The 15444-nt window shown below is 41.5% G+C and overlaps 2 protein-coding genes and 1 long non-coding RNA gene across 3 annotated transcripts; all 3 read left to right on the forward strand.

The window, feature by feature from the left end:
* Positions 1-390: 390 nt before the first annotated feature.
* On the forward strand, positions 391-2016 carry LOC107303842. The gene is made up of 3 exons (XR_001549810.2): positions 391-712; positions 1077-1132; positions 1974-2016. It is a non-coding gene; the product is annotated as an uncharacterized LOC107303842 (long non-coding RNA).
* Positions 2017-2025: 9 nt separating this feature from the next.
* LOC121053838 (60S ribosomal protein L6, mitochondrial) lies at positions 2026-2337 on the forward strand. Its single transcript, XM_040521806.1, has one exon. It carries the CDS (start codon positions 2026-2028, stop codon positions 2335-2337), a length of 312 nt encoding a protein of 103 aa, XP_040377740.1.
* A 3091-nt stretch (positions 2338-5428) lies between these two features.
* On the forward strand, positions 5429-15209 carry LOC102720972 (FIP1[V]-like protein). The gene is made up of 9 exons (XM_006651701.3): positions 5429-6297; positions 7824-8059; positions 8541-8670; positions 8754-8822; positions 8904-9047; positions 10108-10209; positions 10336-10604; positions 10939-12589; positions 13812-15209. Exons 1-9 carry the CDS (start codon positions 5560-5562, stop codon positions 14373-14375), a joined length of 3903 nt encoding a protein of 1300 aa, XP_006651764.2. The 5' UTR covers positions 5429-5559; the 3' UTR covers positions 14376-15209.
* The last annotated feature ends 235 nt before the right edge of the window (positions 15210-15444 follow it).

The following is a 15444-nucleotide window of genomic DNA, read 5'->3' on the forward strand; positions in this document are numbered from 1 at the left end:
GGATAAAATGTTATTTCGTTAGGTAATTTTTAAGCCTAATTAAGCCATGATTAGTAAATGTTTACTGTAGCATCATATTAGCTAATCATGGATTCGTCTTGCGAAATAGTCTAGAGTATGACGTGGGTTTTATTAATAGTTTATATTTAATATTTCTAATTAGTGTCAAACATTCGATATGACATAGGCTGTGAGGAACCAAACACCCCTGGTCAATTTTGTGTATATTTGTTAGGGTAGACCTAGGAAAATTTTAACTACTTCTATTTATATTAGATGTATTTTGCCATGGTCGTAGCCTCGGGTAGTCCAGGTGGACTGTGGCTACCCTGAATCGGCCCAGTAGTTAGACCAGCCCATTATATTTTAGAGAGAAAAGAGGTAGGGTTTGCTGTGCTGAATCTAGCGCACGCCGCACATGCTGAAGGGGTGAATGAAGCGGGGTGGGAAGCCGTAGCGGCGCGACGCCTCTCTCCGTCGTCTCCGAGTTTTTGGCTCTCCCTCTCTTCCTACCGTCGCCCGGCGCACCGGCCTGCCCCGCCAGCCGACGCTCCGCCGAAGCCCGCCCGCCCGCGGGCGTGCCCCGCCGGTCGACGCCCCTCGCCACCTTCGAAGCCCGCTCGCCCGCGCCCTCCGGCTGACGCCCCGCCGAAGCCCCCGACGCCCGACGACGCCCGCTCGCAGCCGCGCCCCCGCCGGCCGACGAGCGCTGGTAAATCTTGGTTCTCTATTTCTTTCTGATTCCATGGTCAGTTGGATCTGAACACATTGATTTCGTGCAGCAAGATGGGATTATCTTTAGAGCCAAAAACTCTTGTGGTATTGCCCATGTTCTTCATGTGATTAGATCTGGCATTCATGATCCGCTCGACTACAGATAGAGTTAAAAATTAGTGACCAATCGAATATATCATGTGTGTATATATCTGCAATATTGTCTTAATCTCAACCTTTTCCAGAACATTTGCATAAAACACAGAGATGTTATTTATAAATTCTGTCATATATAGAGGATTTTGTTCAATTTGCGGTGGTTGTGGAGTGCCATATGTTGTGTTTGATCATTTCTTTTTCAGGGAGGTTGTCGAACTGGTATGACCAAGACGACCAATGCGTATGATCTACCTGCAAGGTTGGTGATTCCAGCATGTTGTGTATCCAGATTTAAAAAGAACTCAACTTTGTTGATTCCACAATATTGAATTGAATAATACAACTAAGATGGTACCTAATTATGTATACTGGAAGTTCATAACTTCATATGCTCACCCAATTTTGCTTGTCAGTACAAATTATATGATACAAATGGCTGTTAAAATCACATAACCTGAATAGTTGAAATTGTAGTGGAGTTTGGATTTTACTTTAGAAATTTCAATTTTAATATAAATCTAAGATACATGAAAAATTTGTTGATTACTGTCTCAGTCACAGTGGTGTGATTTCTTTGTTATACCAACATATGGCGTTTGAGTTTAGCCGGGACTACCCACCAAAAATTTCCTGGCTACGCCACTGATTTTGCACCTATGCTCACAAGAGGATTTTGTAGATATCTTTGAGATTTAGGATAACATATTGCTTTCTAATCTTGAATACGTTTTCTTGCTATATGTTTGAGACCAGACATTAGTGCTTTGAGGGGTGCTACATGTCATCTGTCTTCATTATTGAGGACTAAGGAGTTGAGCGTGTGTGTGTTCCATTTCCCATTCTTTTTATATTTTCATAAGGACTACCAGATTGGTACCTTTCATCACGCTTCAGATACTGAGACATGGTTATTTGGTGTTCTCAGTTCTCACTCGTAATGCTATTCAATGCTATATCCCAGCGTTATGTAAAGAATTGATCCAAGTAAACTCTTGTTTATAGATTTAATTCTAAATACTGTTGGCATGTTTTTAGTCCTGTTTGTTTACATGAATGCATACTCCCTTTTCTAATTAACCTTCAATGTTTCTTCTGTCAAGGTAACTAGGAAAGAAACATTTTGCCATTGGATATACTTCTTGTCTTGTTGGAATGGAGGCCAAGATATTCAGGTTTCTGAAGCTTGTCGGAGTTGGCTTCAAAGCAAGGACAGAGCGTGAAGGCCGCGAATTGTTTCTGAAACTTGGTTACAGCCACGAGGTGCAGTTCACTGCTCCACCTGCTGTTCGCGTCTTCTGCTTCAAGCCCAACTTAATTTGCTGTACTGGTATCGACAAGAACCGGGTGCACAACTTTGCTGGCGCTGTTCGGAACTGTAAACCTCCAGAAGTATACAAGGGGAAAGGCATATTGTACATTGATGAAGTTATAAAGCTGAAACCAGGGAAGAAGCAAAAGAAGTAAATGTACTTTCAATCAGCTAAGATGCTGTAGGCCTGTAGCACATTTTCAGTGGCACATATGTTTTTGTGGTTTTCTTCTACTGGTCTGCTGGATCTTTGCCACAACGCCATACTAGAACTGGAAGACCTAATAATTGGCGTATGCTTTTTATGTGAATCATATGACGAGCCTCTATGACATACAGACCATAGGGACAGATCACCATTTGCAAATTCTTTTTTTTGTGTGTCTGGCAATGTGTAAAACTTTCGATTGATGGGTTTGTTCTTGCCACTGTTCTGCTCTTCTATCCTAGACTTTGATCCCAGTGTAAAACTAGATCTTTGCATTCAAGGCGTAATGCTTTTATGCTGAGCTAAATCTGTAGTTTTATACTCCTATGTATCACTTGATTTGTGATAACAATACGGCCAACTAAATTGTTGAGCTGTGAGCTGAGCTTGCTCCCTGTGGAGAACAAAAAACTGTTATCGTTGAGGCAAGTTAGCCAGCGTAGGGTCGTAACCTGATGGGTTTTAGACTATTTGCCACTCTCCTCGTTGGCTCACTCTTAAATGCCATCTTCCCTAAAAACATTAACTTTTTGCTATCCGAATATACTAATTCTCTCCTTCTCGTCATTTTAGCTTGCCAACTCAACAATTCATATGATAAATGACCTTGTTGCTCTCATCTTCCTCTTGCTCAACCCAGTGGAGGGACAAAGACGAGAAGTGAGCAGCCATGGACAAGGGGCGACGATAGAGGAGCTCGAGGTGTTGTTGCTCTTTTTTGGCCGTGTTAGTTGGATTGGATAACTAAGTCATATTACCTTTTTTTTACACGCATATTTTTCGAACTTCTAAACGGTGTATCATTTATAAAATCTTTCTATTAGAAAGTTACGTTAAAAATCATATTAATCTATTTTCTATTTTTTATAATTAATGATTAATTAATCAGGTACTAATCTATTAATATGTTTTTCGCGTCGAATAACTAACTCTCATATTTCATCTTCCGAACGCGGCCTTTCTCTTCAGCTCTAACGGAGGTTGCAGCAACAATAATAATGTGGATCAACTAAAGAGAGTGGGTGTACGAGGAGGAAGAATGAAAGAAGAGGGGCAAAATCGTTTAGTGTTAGCTATGTAGCTATATATTATATCAAAAATGGTATATAAGAAAGATATTTCTCAATCTCATAACAACATGTCAAAGTTTTTCAAGAGGCAAAATCGTCTAGTGTCAGCTATGTAGCTACATATTATGTCAAAAATGGTATATAAGAAAGATATTTCTCTCTCATGGCAAAATATTAAAAGTTCTTTAATAAAGTGATATTTGAGAATGTGTCACCGAAGATAATGGCATAAAGTTAAATAACCCGTAACCTGACGTTAACGTGCTGTTGGGTCCTTTCAGTGAAGATGGGCTCTGTGCCTCTGCATCAGTTTGTTGAGTACTTGAGCTCTGACGAAACAAAGGCCTTGTTGAGAATCTGCCTGACGTTCACAAATTGCACGACACAAACAAGATCTCGCTGCTTGGGTTGGTTTCGAAGTCATTTTTGGTTGAAATGATTGAAATATGCAACCACCAGGTTATTAATCCTTATGTCCCGCCTCCGTCCCAAAATGTAATTACTTCTAGCATTTGAATCTTAATTTAAAATAAACATTTATAGTCCCATTAATCACATCTTATTCAATTTTTTTCAGTTTTATCTTCCACCTACCCTCCAGCCCTTGTCCATTCATCATTATTAAAAAAATTAGTATTTCCTTTTCAACCTTAATTTTTGTTAAACAACCTACAAATGATTATATTTTATGATAGAGTTAGTACTAGAAAACCCCAAATTTGGGGTGATCATTTGACCTTTTCAGAGAAAAATCAAACAACATATTTACAACAACATATTTACAGATAAAAAATAATTTATGAATAAAATTTTTATGTATATGTTCTTGGCGATCGAAAAGTCAAGACTAAAAAATAAACTATAATGAAAAAACCTCAAAATTTAATCCAAATTATAAGGCTGGAATTTCAAATAGAAATTCCTAACATGCTAATATAGCACCATAACCACGTGTTCTAAACATCACCACCATCTAATTCTCTATAAGAAAGACACTAATTTCACACGAGCCTTCATATTTTCCACAAGAATATTATCGGGTTCCAAAAAATTGATAGGTAAACTCTTATAAAACCATTGAAGATCCAACATTGAGACACAATATTTGCTAATAAAGTTTAACTGTAGTTTAATTTCTATAGCAGTAATTACGAACGCTTCTTCCCAATGTAGCGTATTAGGGTATTCACGACCATTGATCGATAACAATGTCGGCTTAGTTATATCCTTGCTTATGCAAAACCCACCATTGTCGTCTTTGACTCTAACTCTATATTTATATAACTCTAAGTGCTAAACTATGACCAACTTAGTACATAAATTCAATACGAACTGTAACATAAACTCCCCCCATAGAATCTAAAACGTTTCACATTATCATATATTTATATTAATCTTAGTGATGTAGTATAATTGTTAATCTCAGCGACTAAACTAAACATGCTTAAGACTAAACCATGTGTGACTTAGGGATGGTAACATGATGAAATTCTTGGATTCTTTCGCAACGTAACTCTAACACTTAAAACAATTTAGCTTAAAATTTTATTAAAATTAGCCTATACTAAAACAAGGTCATTAGAAGAACTAACTAATAGCTCTAAAATCTTTTCATGTCACTAAGAGCTAGCATAGAACTAACTTATACAATAATTACACGTAAACATATGCTACATCATCAATATATGATACACCTCTTATACATATATTGTCATCAAACTCCTGTAAATTTATAACATGTTTTTATTCTTTCTTATTTTCTCTCTCCTCCACGTAAACATAAATATGACGTGATAATTTTTAGAGGCCACTCATATCATCTATTATATTCGCTCTTTTTTTAAAACCAAACACTTAAATTTTGTAAGCACCAGTTAGCGCAAATGTTTCAGTAAACAATGATACTGTGGGTAAACCGAGTAGAGTACAGGAAAAGAAGAAGCCCTCAACTGAGTGATAGTCGGACAGGGCATTCTAATAGGGAACTCCAGCTCCGAGACAAGTTTGGCGACCCGTCCGTCCCACCTTCTCCTCCTCACCAATCGCGCCGCCGCCTTCGCCCCCCTCCTCCCGACCCCCTCCCCGATCTCGCCGCCGCCATGGAGGACGACGACGAGTTCGGGGGCCTCTACACCGACATCCTCGTCCACGCCCCGGCGCCGTCGAATCCCCCGCCCGTCGCCCAAACCCTAGCCCCCACGCCCCCGCCGCCGTCTGCCCCAAACCCTAACCCTACGCCGGCCCCTGCGTCAACCACGGGCGGCACCGTGGGAGCGGACGAGGAGGATGAGGAGGACGACGACTGGCTTATGGGCGGGGGCGACCCCGTGGTTGGGGTCGACCCGACCGGGGACTGGGCCGACGAGGAGGACGGCGGCGGCCGCGCGGCACCTCCGAAGCGCGAGGCTGCTGCGAAACCGCCTCCCTCCGCGGAGGAGGCTGATCCGCTCATGGGGGGTGTAGCGGGTGACTCTGGGGCGGCTATCCCGGGGCTCTCGTCGTCTGGGGCGGCTGGTACGGCGGCGGCGGGGAGCGAGGAGTGGGATAGCGACAGCGAGGACGACATCCAGATCGTGCTCAACGAGACGGACGGGCACCGGCGGCTTGGGGAGGACGAGGGCGACGACGAGGACGGTGAAGACCTCGTTATCGTGGCCGATGGCCCCATCCCTGGGATGGAGGAGCAGGATTGGGGGGAGGATGCTGCAGCGGCAGGGCCGGATGGGGAGCGGAAGGAGGGCGGTGAGCCTGGGAAGGCTGTGGCGCCCCCCAGTGGGAGGATTGGGTACAGTGGCGGCGGCCAGGGGTTCCACCCACAGCACCATTCCATGTTCAAGGTCAGTTCTTTGGGCCAAGAAGCCGTACAATGCGCTCGGGCCACCCCCACAGAGGGAGACGGCGTAAACCCGGTTGCAATTCACTATGTTTTATGTTGTACTGTGTAAATTTCTTATCAAGTCAAAGTGTCATTTTTAGATTTTCTTTTGCATTCCTACCTTCTGCCCGACAATGTAAACTGTAAATGCATCTATCAACATATAAAGGAAGAAAAAGAAGAAATACAATGATTTTTGCATATACTATTCGCTGCTTCCATATAGCTGATTTTTGCATCTACTATTCGACGCTTCCATATAGCCACCTCGATGATTCAGATTCATCTACCATCTCCACGACAGAGTTATAACTCTCTGTCAAGTAGGGGGGACTGCTGTCAAGATGGTTGTGACAATGCTGACTGTTTGTGAAGGTCTAAGTCAGCAACTTCATTTCAGAATGAAGCCAATTGATGTTGATACCAGTGTCATCATTTCAAGCTAGGGGATAGTGGGAAAGACCGCAACTGGTTGAATTACCAATATTACTGGTGCCATTGAGAGATACAGGGACATTATAATTGATATAGTCTAACTGAAATGGCATCAAGTCTAAGCTTCAGTCTTTCTGTACTGTACATACTACATACACAGGGTTAGGATAAACCTTGGCCATACACACTCAGATCATAATCTCCTTGGCTGTTGTTTTCTATAGCCCAAGTTAATTTTGTCTATACTAACTTGACAAATGAATTCTTGGGGGCAAAGTGGCAATTAATCACAGATGGCTGTGTTGCTTTCTACCAACACAAATATGGACTCTACCTCCAGTGGGATAATTCACTATTTCAACAATCCCAAACTGGGCTCCTTAGAACTTCTGATAATTTGGAGTGGTTAGGCCATGTACAACTGTTAGACGGAGTATGGCGATTCATGCACATTTGGAACTATTGTGCTTGTTGCTAATGTGTTAAGACACTTCATCACTAGGGAACCTTGTTTTGTGAATCTCAGCCTGAACTTACCACACCCTGCTGAGCAATATAATTATGTTCTAATGATTTGGGCATTTGGATCATATATTTGTTTGATCTATTGAATTGTCTTAGAAATAATTAATATTAACTTTCTTTGATTTTAAGGAAGATTTGAGTTTCCACTATTTGCATGTGAGATTAGTTTAGAACCGAAGTTATATTACAAATCTCTGCACTACATGTGCCATTTATCATGAGATAAACTGCTTATCAATCAATCTATCATATGGAATTCTTTTTGCATTTCATTTTTTTGTAATTTTTTCCAAAGCTTACATAAGTGAACCTCATGGAAGTCTAAATCTAATTATATGCTGTTTTGCATTTTGCTTATATGCTTTTTAATTTATCGTATGTCCTTATGGTCTTCTTGCTGTCAAATGGAATACTTTACTGCTTGAAAAGTTGGTTGTGGTGTCTTCACCATGTTTAGATGCATTTTTCATTTACTTGTTAAGTATCTTCTAAATTTCTAATGTTTCTGTTATTTCTTGTCTTGTGCAGTATGTGCGTCCTGGTGCTACACCAGGGGCTCCATTAGGTGGGGCTCCTAATACTACTGGTCAGTTCCGCCCTCCTGGACCATCAGGGCCTTTTCCTGGTCGAGGAAGAGGTGACTGGAGACCTGGTTCTGGTAGGGGCATGAATAAAGGTTTCCATCCAGGCTATGGGATGCCTCCATGGGGAGGTTCAGGTCGAGGTTTCGGTGGAGGACTAGATTTCACACTTCCTCCGCACAAGTAAGCTAACTGATAGACATGCTAATAATAAGAATAGTAATGCATGTTTAATGGTTCATGCTCCCTTGTTGGGAACTCCTGTTTCAAATGACTGTCTATCTTATTGTCTATCCACCTCTTAGCTTAGCATAAAGTAGGGCTCTAAGTCCATGATAGACGGCTGAAATCACTAATATGCAATCGTGTATGAACTTGCTTAAAACTACCAGGAGAAAGAAGCAATGAAATATACACCTTTACCTTTTTATGAAGAATCATTCTACATAGGCATTCTATGAGGCAAAAGAACGAGGTAGATGTTAGTAACTTAGTATTATGGTAATGTTTTTGGGCAATTTCTTTGTATGTATTTAGGAAAATCCTCAACCATGCAGAAAGTATAGAATGGGATATTCCTTATGGTCTATCAATACATCTGTAGGACAATTCTATTTCTTATCTGCTTATACACTCTTCTCCTAAGACAACTTGTTTGCCTCAGGACTATATTTGATATTGACGTTGATACCACATTCGAGGAGAAGCCATGGAAACATCCTGGTGCTGACATTTCAGACTTCTTTAACTTTGGGCTTGATGATGAAAAGTGGAAAGACTACTGCAAGCAGCTGGTGATTGCATATTAAAGCATTTGGTAGCATGTATTAGTGTCCTTCTATTTTTCACATAAATAATTGGCATGTTTTATCACTAGGATCAACTACGATTGGAGTCCACGATGCAATCTAGAATACGCGTGTATGAAAGTGGGCGATCAGAACAGGTTTTGAATAGTCCCACTTTGAAAACATTGGTTCTGCGCTATTGGCACTTTTGGTGAACCATCTAATTGGTTTGTGTTCAGGAATATGATCCAGATCTGCCACCGGAGCTAGCTGCTGCTACTGGTCATCATGACATTTCTGCTGATAATCGTAATAAAACCGAGAATGGGCACACAGACTTCAGTGCCCAAGGAAGAGCTCCTACAAGCCTGCGTCCGCCTGTGGTACTACGCACCGCCTCTCTGATACCTTTGAACCTGGTTCTTGCTTTTTATAATTCTTCTTGTGCACTCCATCACACGATTTTGCAAATGTTAGCAAACACGCGTGTCGTGTACATGTATGGACAATAGGATGTTCCACACACTAATCGCGTGCTTCTTTTCAATAGCTGTGTGACACTGACGGTTATCAATTGATTTAAGTTTATTTCCTTTTTGAACACCACTTGGAGTGTTGGTTTGATCATGCTAAACCTACAAAATCTGTAGTTCACTCTTTTGTATATATTTAATGTTGGCATCCTCAAATTTTTAGTACTGATGTATAACTAAATCTCGACATCAAGTAGCACAAGATATTCAAAATTTGCAGTCGTTGTCACACCAGTATGGTAGCCACAGGGACACAATTAGAAAATAGGGGCAAATAATGACTTGTTAAAGGGTTGTCATTTATTGAGAGGGAGTCACAGATTTATATGGGTTCAGGCACCTAACATGAGTACCCTACTCATGTCAGTGTGCCCCTTGATTTGGGTCAAAGAGGGCTGCACATAGGTGAGGCTATCCTCATCTCCTGTAGGGTACACCAAGTCATCAATTGGTAAGAATGCTGGATCAGGATTGTTTTATGTTGTTCGGTAGAAACAAGCTTAGTCTTGTACAGATTACTATAATTCTAATTAGGTATGCAATCCTTCCGAAGGACATGGTGTATTGGCCACCTGTCGGGCTGTGTGTTGATCATGCCTTGACTAGTGTAGGCTGATCTCAACCCCTATGCCTGGGTGACTGGGGAGGGTGTGACGCTGACATTGCTTTGTTTCGGCCTGTCATAAGATATTCTCGAGCCTAAATTCAAAACTGAGTGAGGCGTGGCAGAGGTTCAGATCATCTGTGAGTATGTGTGAGTTGAAGGCAGAGAAAGTACAATTAAAGATGGCTTTATTAGTCTGTTTTGAGATATGCACATTTATGTTAAAAAAATACAATGCCTGCTTTCTTTGTTTTCCCATCCTTATCTGTTTACAATTTTATACTGATGTTAGAGTTTTCTTGTCAGATGACAGGGAGGCCCATACAGGTTGAAACCGGCTTTGGAGAACGCCTTCCATCTATTGATACACGCTTGCCTCGAATGCGTGAATCAGATTCTGTTATAGAGGTAAATATTATTATGATTTGGCAGGTGTTAAAATTTCTATTCATATGAACCAACTTTTCTTTTTGTTGCCTGTCGGTTGAGTAGTATTTTGTTCTTTTCAGTTCTAAAAAACACCTTGCTTTTCAGATTGTGTGCCAGGGACAATCAGATGATCCAATTGATGAGAGTGACCAAACTGAGAAGGATTCTCAAGGAGGTTATAAAAGGGCCCATGGTACTGAGGGGGGAAGACCATACACATCTGAGATGAATAGTTCTCATAGTTCTGCTTTGGGTAAGGAAGAACATAAGAGTCGGTTGCCTGTTTCATCTGAAGGCGATATGCTCGCTACAGATGTCAATGGACGCTCCTCTCCCAGCTACAACAGAACAAGGGGTTCGCCTCATAGAGTAGGGTATGCCAATATCCGCAGACCTTTATACATACCAAATATGTATGAACATGAACTAAGTTATTTAGCCTATGTTTGCATGATCTTATTTATGCCGTATCTAACTGTTTACTTGTCCTCCCATGATGTAATGGTCCCATGTTGCATTTCAATATGAAGATATTGCAGCCTCACATCAGTTTCTTGCCCAACTTGGGGAACTCTGTTCTTTTTTTCCCCTCTTTTTTTTCTACACCAACTTCATTGCACTTCAGTTCTCTTTATGTTTTCTTCATTCAAATCATTTGCTTTTGTTAAAGCTGTATTTATAATGCTGCTTCCAAATTTTTCTCTGAAGGTCATCGAAAGGAAATTCATGGGGTTTAAGCTCTGCCCAAGAAATTGAAACTTCCAACGAAGTGTTACCCCGCCAAACAACATCATCAAAGAGAAACCGTGATTCTCAGGGAGAGAACAACCCTGAGGAGGGCTCAGAATCTAAGGATGGTCCTGAAGGGTCACCTACTGCTGCTGATGAAGCGGCAGATAAGCTGAGCACTGAGCAGTTTGATGGTAATGATGGTAGTCTTGCGTTGGTTGATAGTGCCGAAGTGGATGGTGATGATGCTATCTCAGATCCTCACGGGGTTAGTGAAATAACTGATGGCGATAACTTGGTTCATTCTGATAAAAAGCGGAAATTAATTTCTAGGGCTGAGCAGCCCACTGGACCCAATAGCAATGAACAGGATGAATTGAGGACACGGAATAGTGATAATAGTAGAGGAAGGTCTGGTAGCAGCAAAGATAATCAAAAACGTCTTGAATCTGGTGAAGAAGTGCTGCAAGACAGGCGGTCCAGGCGAGTAAATGATGTAAGAAGATACCATGATGGAGAAGAACGCAATTCCCATAGGAAAGATGAGTACATTCGAGATGCCAAACAGGATGTGGAAAAATCTCACTTGGCCTCCAGGAGTAGGGAAGATACCCACCACCCTTATGCAAACAGAGACCGGGACATACGTGGCAGAAGTTATGATAGGGTAAGAGAGACAGAAGTTTGGCAGAGGAGAGAAGACAGTGTTCACAACAGAAGAGCTAAAGAGGAAGATGTGAGGCTCGAACACAGTGCTGAAGTTGGCGCGAGGAATAGAAACAAGATGAGGCCCATTGATAGGAATGATAGGGATGACGATCTTCATGCAAGGAAACGGTTGGATGATGGTGACTGGAGAGGCTCTAGACAAAGAGAGCGTGGTGATGTTGTTCTCAATCGTCGTGAACATATAGATGATTCTCATATGAAGAGAAAGAAGGATGAAGAGAACATGAGGAGAATGAAACCTGAGAATGAAGATATAGTGCATGGCCAGCATGGTTATAGAGCAAGGGATGACCCAAACAGAAGGAAGAGAGAACGGGATGATGGAATTGATCAGAAAAGAAGAGATGACAATGGTAGGATGCGGGAGAAGGCTGATGATCGATATCATACGAAGCATAAAGAGGACAACTGGCGGCAGAGAGAAAGAGAGGACAGGCACAGGCCTAAGCATGAAAACACTGTGACCCTTCAGAGAGATGAAGGAAGGGGATCTGGCCGGGGTGGGCGGATTTTGGATGATAAGTTAGCCAGTGGCAGTAAGAAGCAGGATGAATCAAGATCTTCAGGATTAAGCAAAGAAACACAAGATCGCAGCAGACAAAACGAGCCTTTGAGGAGAGATCAGGGTGCAGAAGAAAATAACATTCAGAATAGAGGCCGTGCTGATGTACATCCACGTGATGACAATCCAAATAACAGTGAAAGGAACACCAGGCAAGATAAACTAAATAATACACATGACAATAACCGTCTATCCAGCAGTTCTGGTGCTCGCCAGGCGAGTAGAGATAGGTACCGGGAAAGCACAAGAAAGGGCAGAAATTCTGATATTAATGAACAAGATCTTCCCAAATCTAGCAAGAGGAGACGCGAAGACCATGAAAGTCATCGCGGTGGGAAGGTATGAAATTCTTGCTGACTATAACTTCAGGAACATGCGCTAGAGGTTCATTTGACCTGATACCAAAAAATTCGAAACAGATGTTTTACCTACTGTTGTTACAAACAATTGAGTGCAACATATTAGAAGTACATGATAGTGTATGTTATCCTTGGAGGGTGTTTTTTTCTGTACTGTCAGTGCTGGTTCTTCCAACATAACAACTACATGATCGCATCTTTAGTGATAAGTTGTTATCCTTTGCTCCCTTTGCTCAGAAGTGTACTCAGATGTTGATGGGGAATTTCTAATTTCATCTGTAACATCGTGCATCACCATGTTTTCAACTCAAAATGTTATGTATTCATGTAGAGGAAAAAAACAAATACTCCCTCTTTCCCAAAATAAATAAACTCCAGCATCCCAAGAAAAAGTTGGGATGGAGGGGAAAAGACTAAAATGCCCCTCATTAATAGGAAAGTAATGTTGATGGGTGGGGAGGTAAGGGGTATTGAATGGACAAACTTTCTCAATTTGGGACCGAGGGTAAGTAAAAGGGTAGAAATCAACTTTTTTTGGGACTAGTAATTTCTATGCACAGTACTTTTGTCTGCACTTCAGCGCTCACTTTTATTTATTTATTCTCAGTGTGGATGCCACTTGACTTGAAATTTTTGCATGGTGTAGCGCTGTAGTATTCTTTCATGTTACACAGGGGACAGTTTTGTTAGATATTTTTAATGCACATTTTAGTGCACTTTTGTGCAAGCGGAGCACAGGAGTTCAGGCATACACAATATTGTCCCAACATGAGATGTATCATGAGCTTATCGGGGGCAAGTCATTAAATTAGTTTCCTAATTGTTCTGCAGAATACTTTTATCTTAGTTTGCAAAAATATGTTCAGATTTTTTATATCCGAGTACCTATGTTTTCTCATTAGCACATATGGCAAGTTGAGTATGGTTATAATTTTGGTCTGCTTTTGCTCTATATCGTTGGTTGAGTGCCTGCATGATGCGCGGCAATTGGACTCCAAATAAGCCTACTCAAGTTTGTTTAAAAGGTAACACAAAATAAAGTAAAACTTGTATGACATGCTTTGCAATGGACCTTCATACTATAGAGGTATATAACAGCATTTTGGGAAGCCGCCTTGCTGCTTGTGGGCTTATGTTTCAACTATCTAAACCCCTTGGATTATTCACTCACTTAGTACAAATGTAAACATAATGTTGTATAGGTCGATGTGAAAGGAGTGAGCGAGCAAGACAATAGTACGGATCATGCCGTATCCTCCAAAAAGGGCCAGAATCCACAACGAGATGCCTTTGCGAAACAAGTGGAAGATCTCATGTCAGATGATGAAAACAACGAGGATTCAAGAAGAGGTCGCTCAAAGTTGGAGCGATGGACGAGCCACAAAGAGATTGATTATAGTAGTATCGATAATGAGAATGCACCGGCATTTTCTTCCATCAAGTCCGATGTTCAAGCTCCGACTGCTGATGAGTTAGGTAAATCTGAAATGGCTGCTGTAGCTGTCAATTCAGAGAACAAGAGCAGTGGTGATACAGGCCAAACATCAGACAAGACAACTGAAGAGCGTGATCGGCATCTAGACACTGTTGAGAGGCTCAAAAGGCGAAGTGAGCGTTTCAAACTTCCCATGCCTGGCGAGAAGGATGCACCACATAGCAAAAAGGCGGATACTGAAGCGCAACCTCCACAAATCGAGTCTGTGGCTGCTGATTTGGAAGTCAAGCCAGAGCGGCCAGCCCGCAAGAGGAGGTGGACTGGGAGCTAGTTTGGAGCACATTGTCACTTGAAGGAATTACCTGCTGAATCTCATCACAGACTGCATATTTGTTCGTTCTGTTACATCTGGAAGTGGGATTCATGTATGATTTTGCTGTTTAATTTATACATGTACGTGTAACTTACAAACATGTTGATTTTTGGCTGGGGAACTGGATACTGTATTTTTTTTTTTCGTTCATTCCCCATAATGATTCCGGTGGTCGAAATGTGGCACCTTGTGCCACCAAATTCAGGATGTCTCCAAGCCTTTTATGGAAAGCAGCTGATTGGAGTTACCTGAATTGGTCGACTGGTGCTTCGACAACAATTTCCAGCGTTCCACTGGAGCTACAATTTGAAGAAGCTGGGGGCGTCCATGCAGCAAGCATTTTTCCTATGAACCGCCGTTGGTCTGGAGGCACTTGATTGTTGTATGATTCTGCATTGATGTGGGTTCTTCAGAGCTAATGCAAGTTTTATGTGACATCTGATGTTGGATGCAGAAGTTCCTGTACATGGAACAGGACAACCGAGGGCTGCGGGGTAGATCTTTTCGACCTATAATGACCGCTTACTGTATGCAATAGTATCTTCTTGTACATTTTGATAAACCTACATTGACATGCATATAGTTATATACTAATATGCAGCAAGACTGCAAGAGAGCTAGTGTAGAGCTGCGTGGTATACTGGACATTTCGACGGATCAATAATGTAATGTACATTTAGGTAGTGAACTGTAGGTTGCTTTTGTAGTGGCATTTTGCTTATTACGATTACACAGATTGATTTGACTTAGACCATCCAAATTCGTGAATATAAATTAGATCCATATTCTATAAGGAAATTACTGTTTCTCTGTCCAGTCATGGCATAGCTTAAGCAAAGACTAGATCGGTCTCTCAGGTAGTCAGGTGTACACACAAGGTTGTGCTTGCATAAGCATACACGCTTGCAAAGTTCAGTACTCCAACGGGACGGTGCGGATCAGCTCGCGAGTGATCTCTTTTGAAAATAAAGTTTAGTTATTTAGTTAAACTAGCGTCGGCTATAGATTGAGGGGCTGTTTGGATCTA

This window comes from Oryza brachyantha, chromosome 3 (genome assembly GCF_000231095.2).
Source record: "Oryza brachyantha chromosome 3, ObraRS2, whole genome shotgun sequence".
In the NCBI taxonomy this organism is placed as follows: domain Eukaryota; kingdom Viridiplantae; phylum Streptophyta; class Magnoliopsida; order Poales; family Poaceae; genus Oryza; species Oryza brachyantha.

Excerpts from the sequence above, each read along its gene's own strand:
- LOC121053838 (XM_040521806.1), top strand. The coding sequence starts at position 2,026 with ATGGAGGCCAAGATATTCAGGTTTCTGAAGCTTGTCGGAGTTGGCTTC.
- LOC102720972 (XM_006651701.3), top strand. The coding sequence starts at position 5,560 with ATGGAGGACGACGACGAGTTCGGGGGCCTCTACACCGACATCCTCGTC. Across the intron at positions 8,060-8,540 it reads TTCACACTTCCTCCGCACAA|GACTATATTTGATATTGACG; the intron begins GTAAGCTAACTG and ends TGTTTGCCTCAG. Across the intron at positions 10,605-10,938 it reads GGTTCGCCTCATAGAGTAGG|GTCATCGAAAGGAAATTCAT; the intron begins GTATGCCAATAT and ends TTTTCTCTGAAG.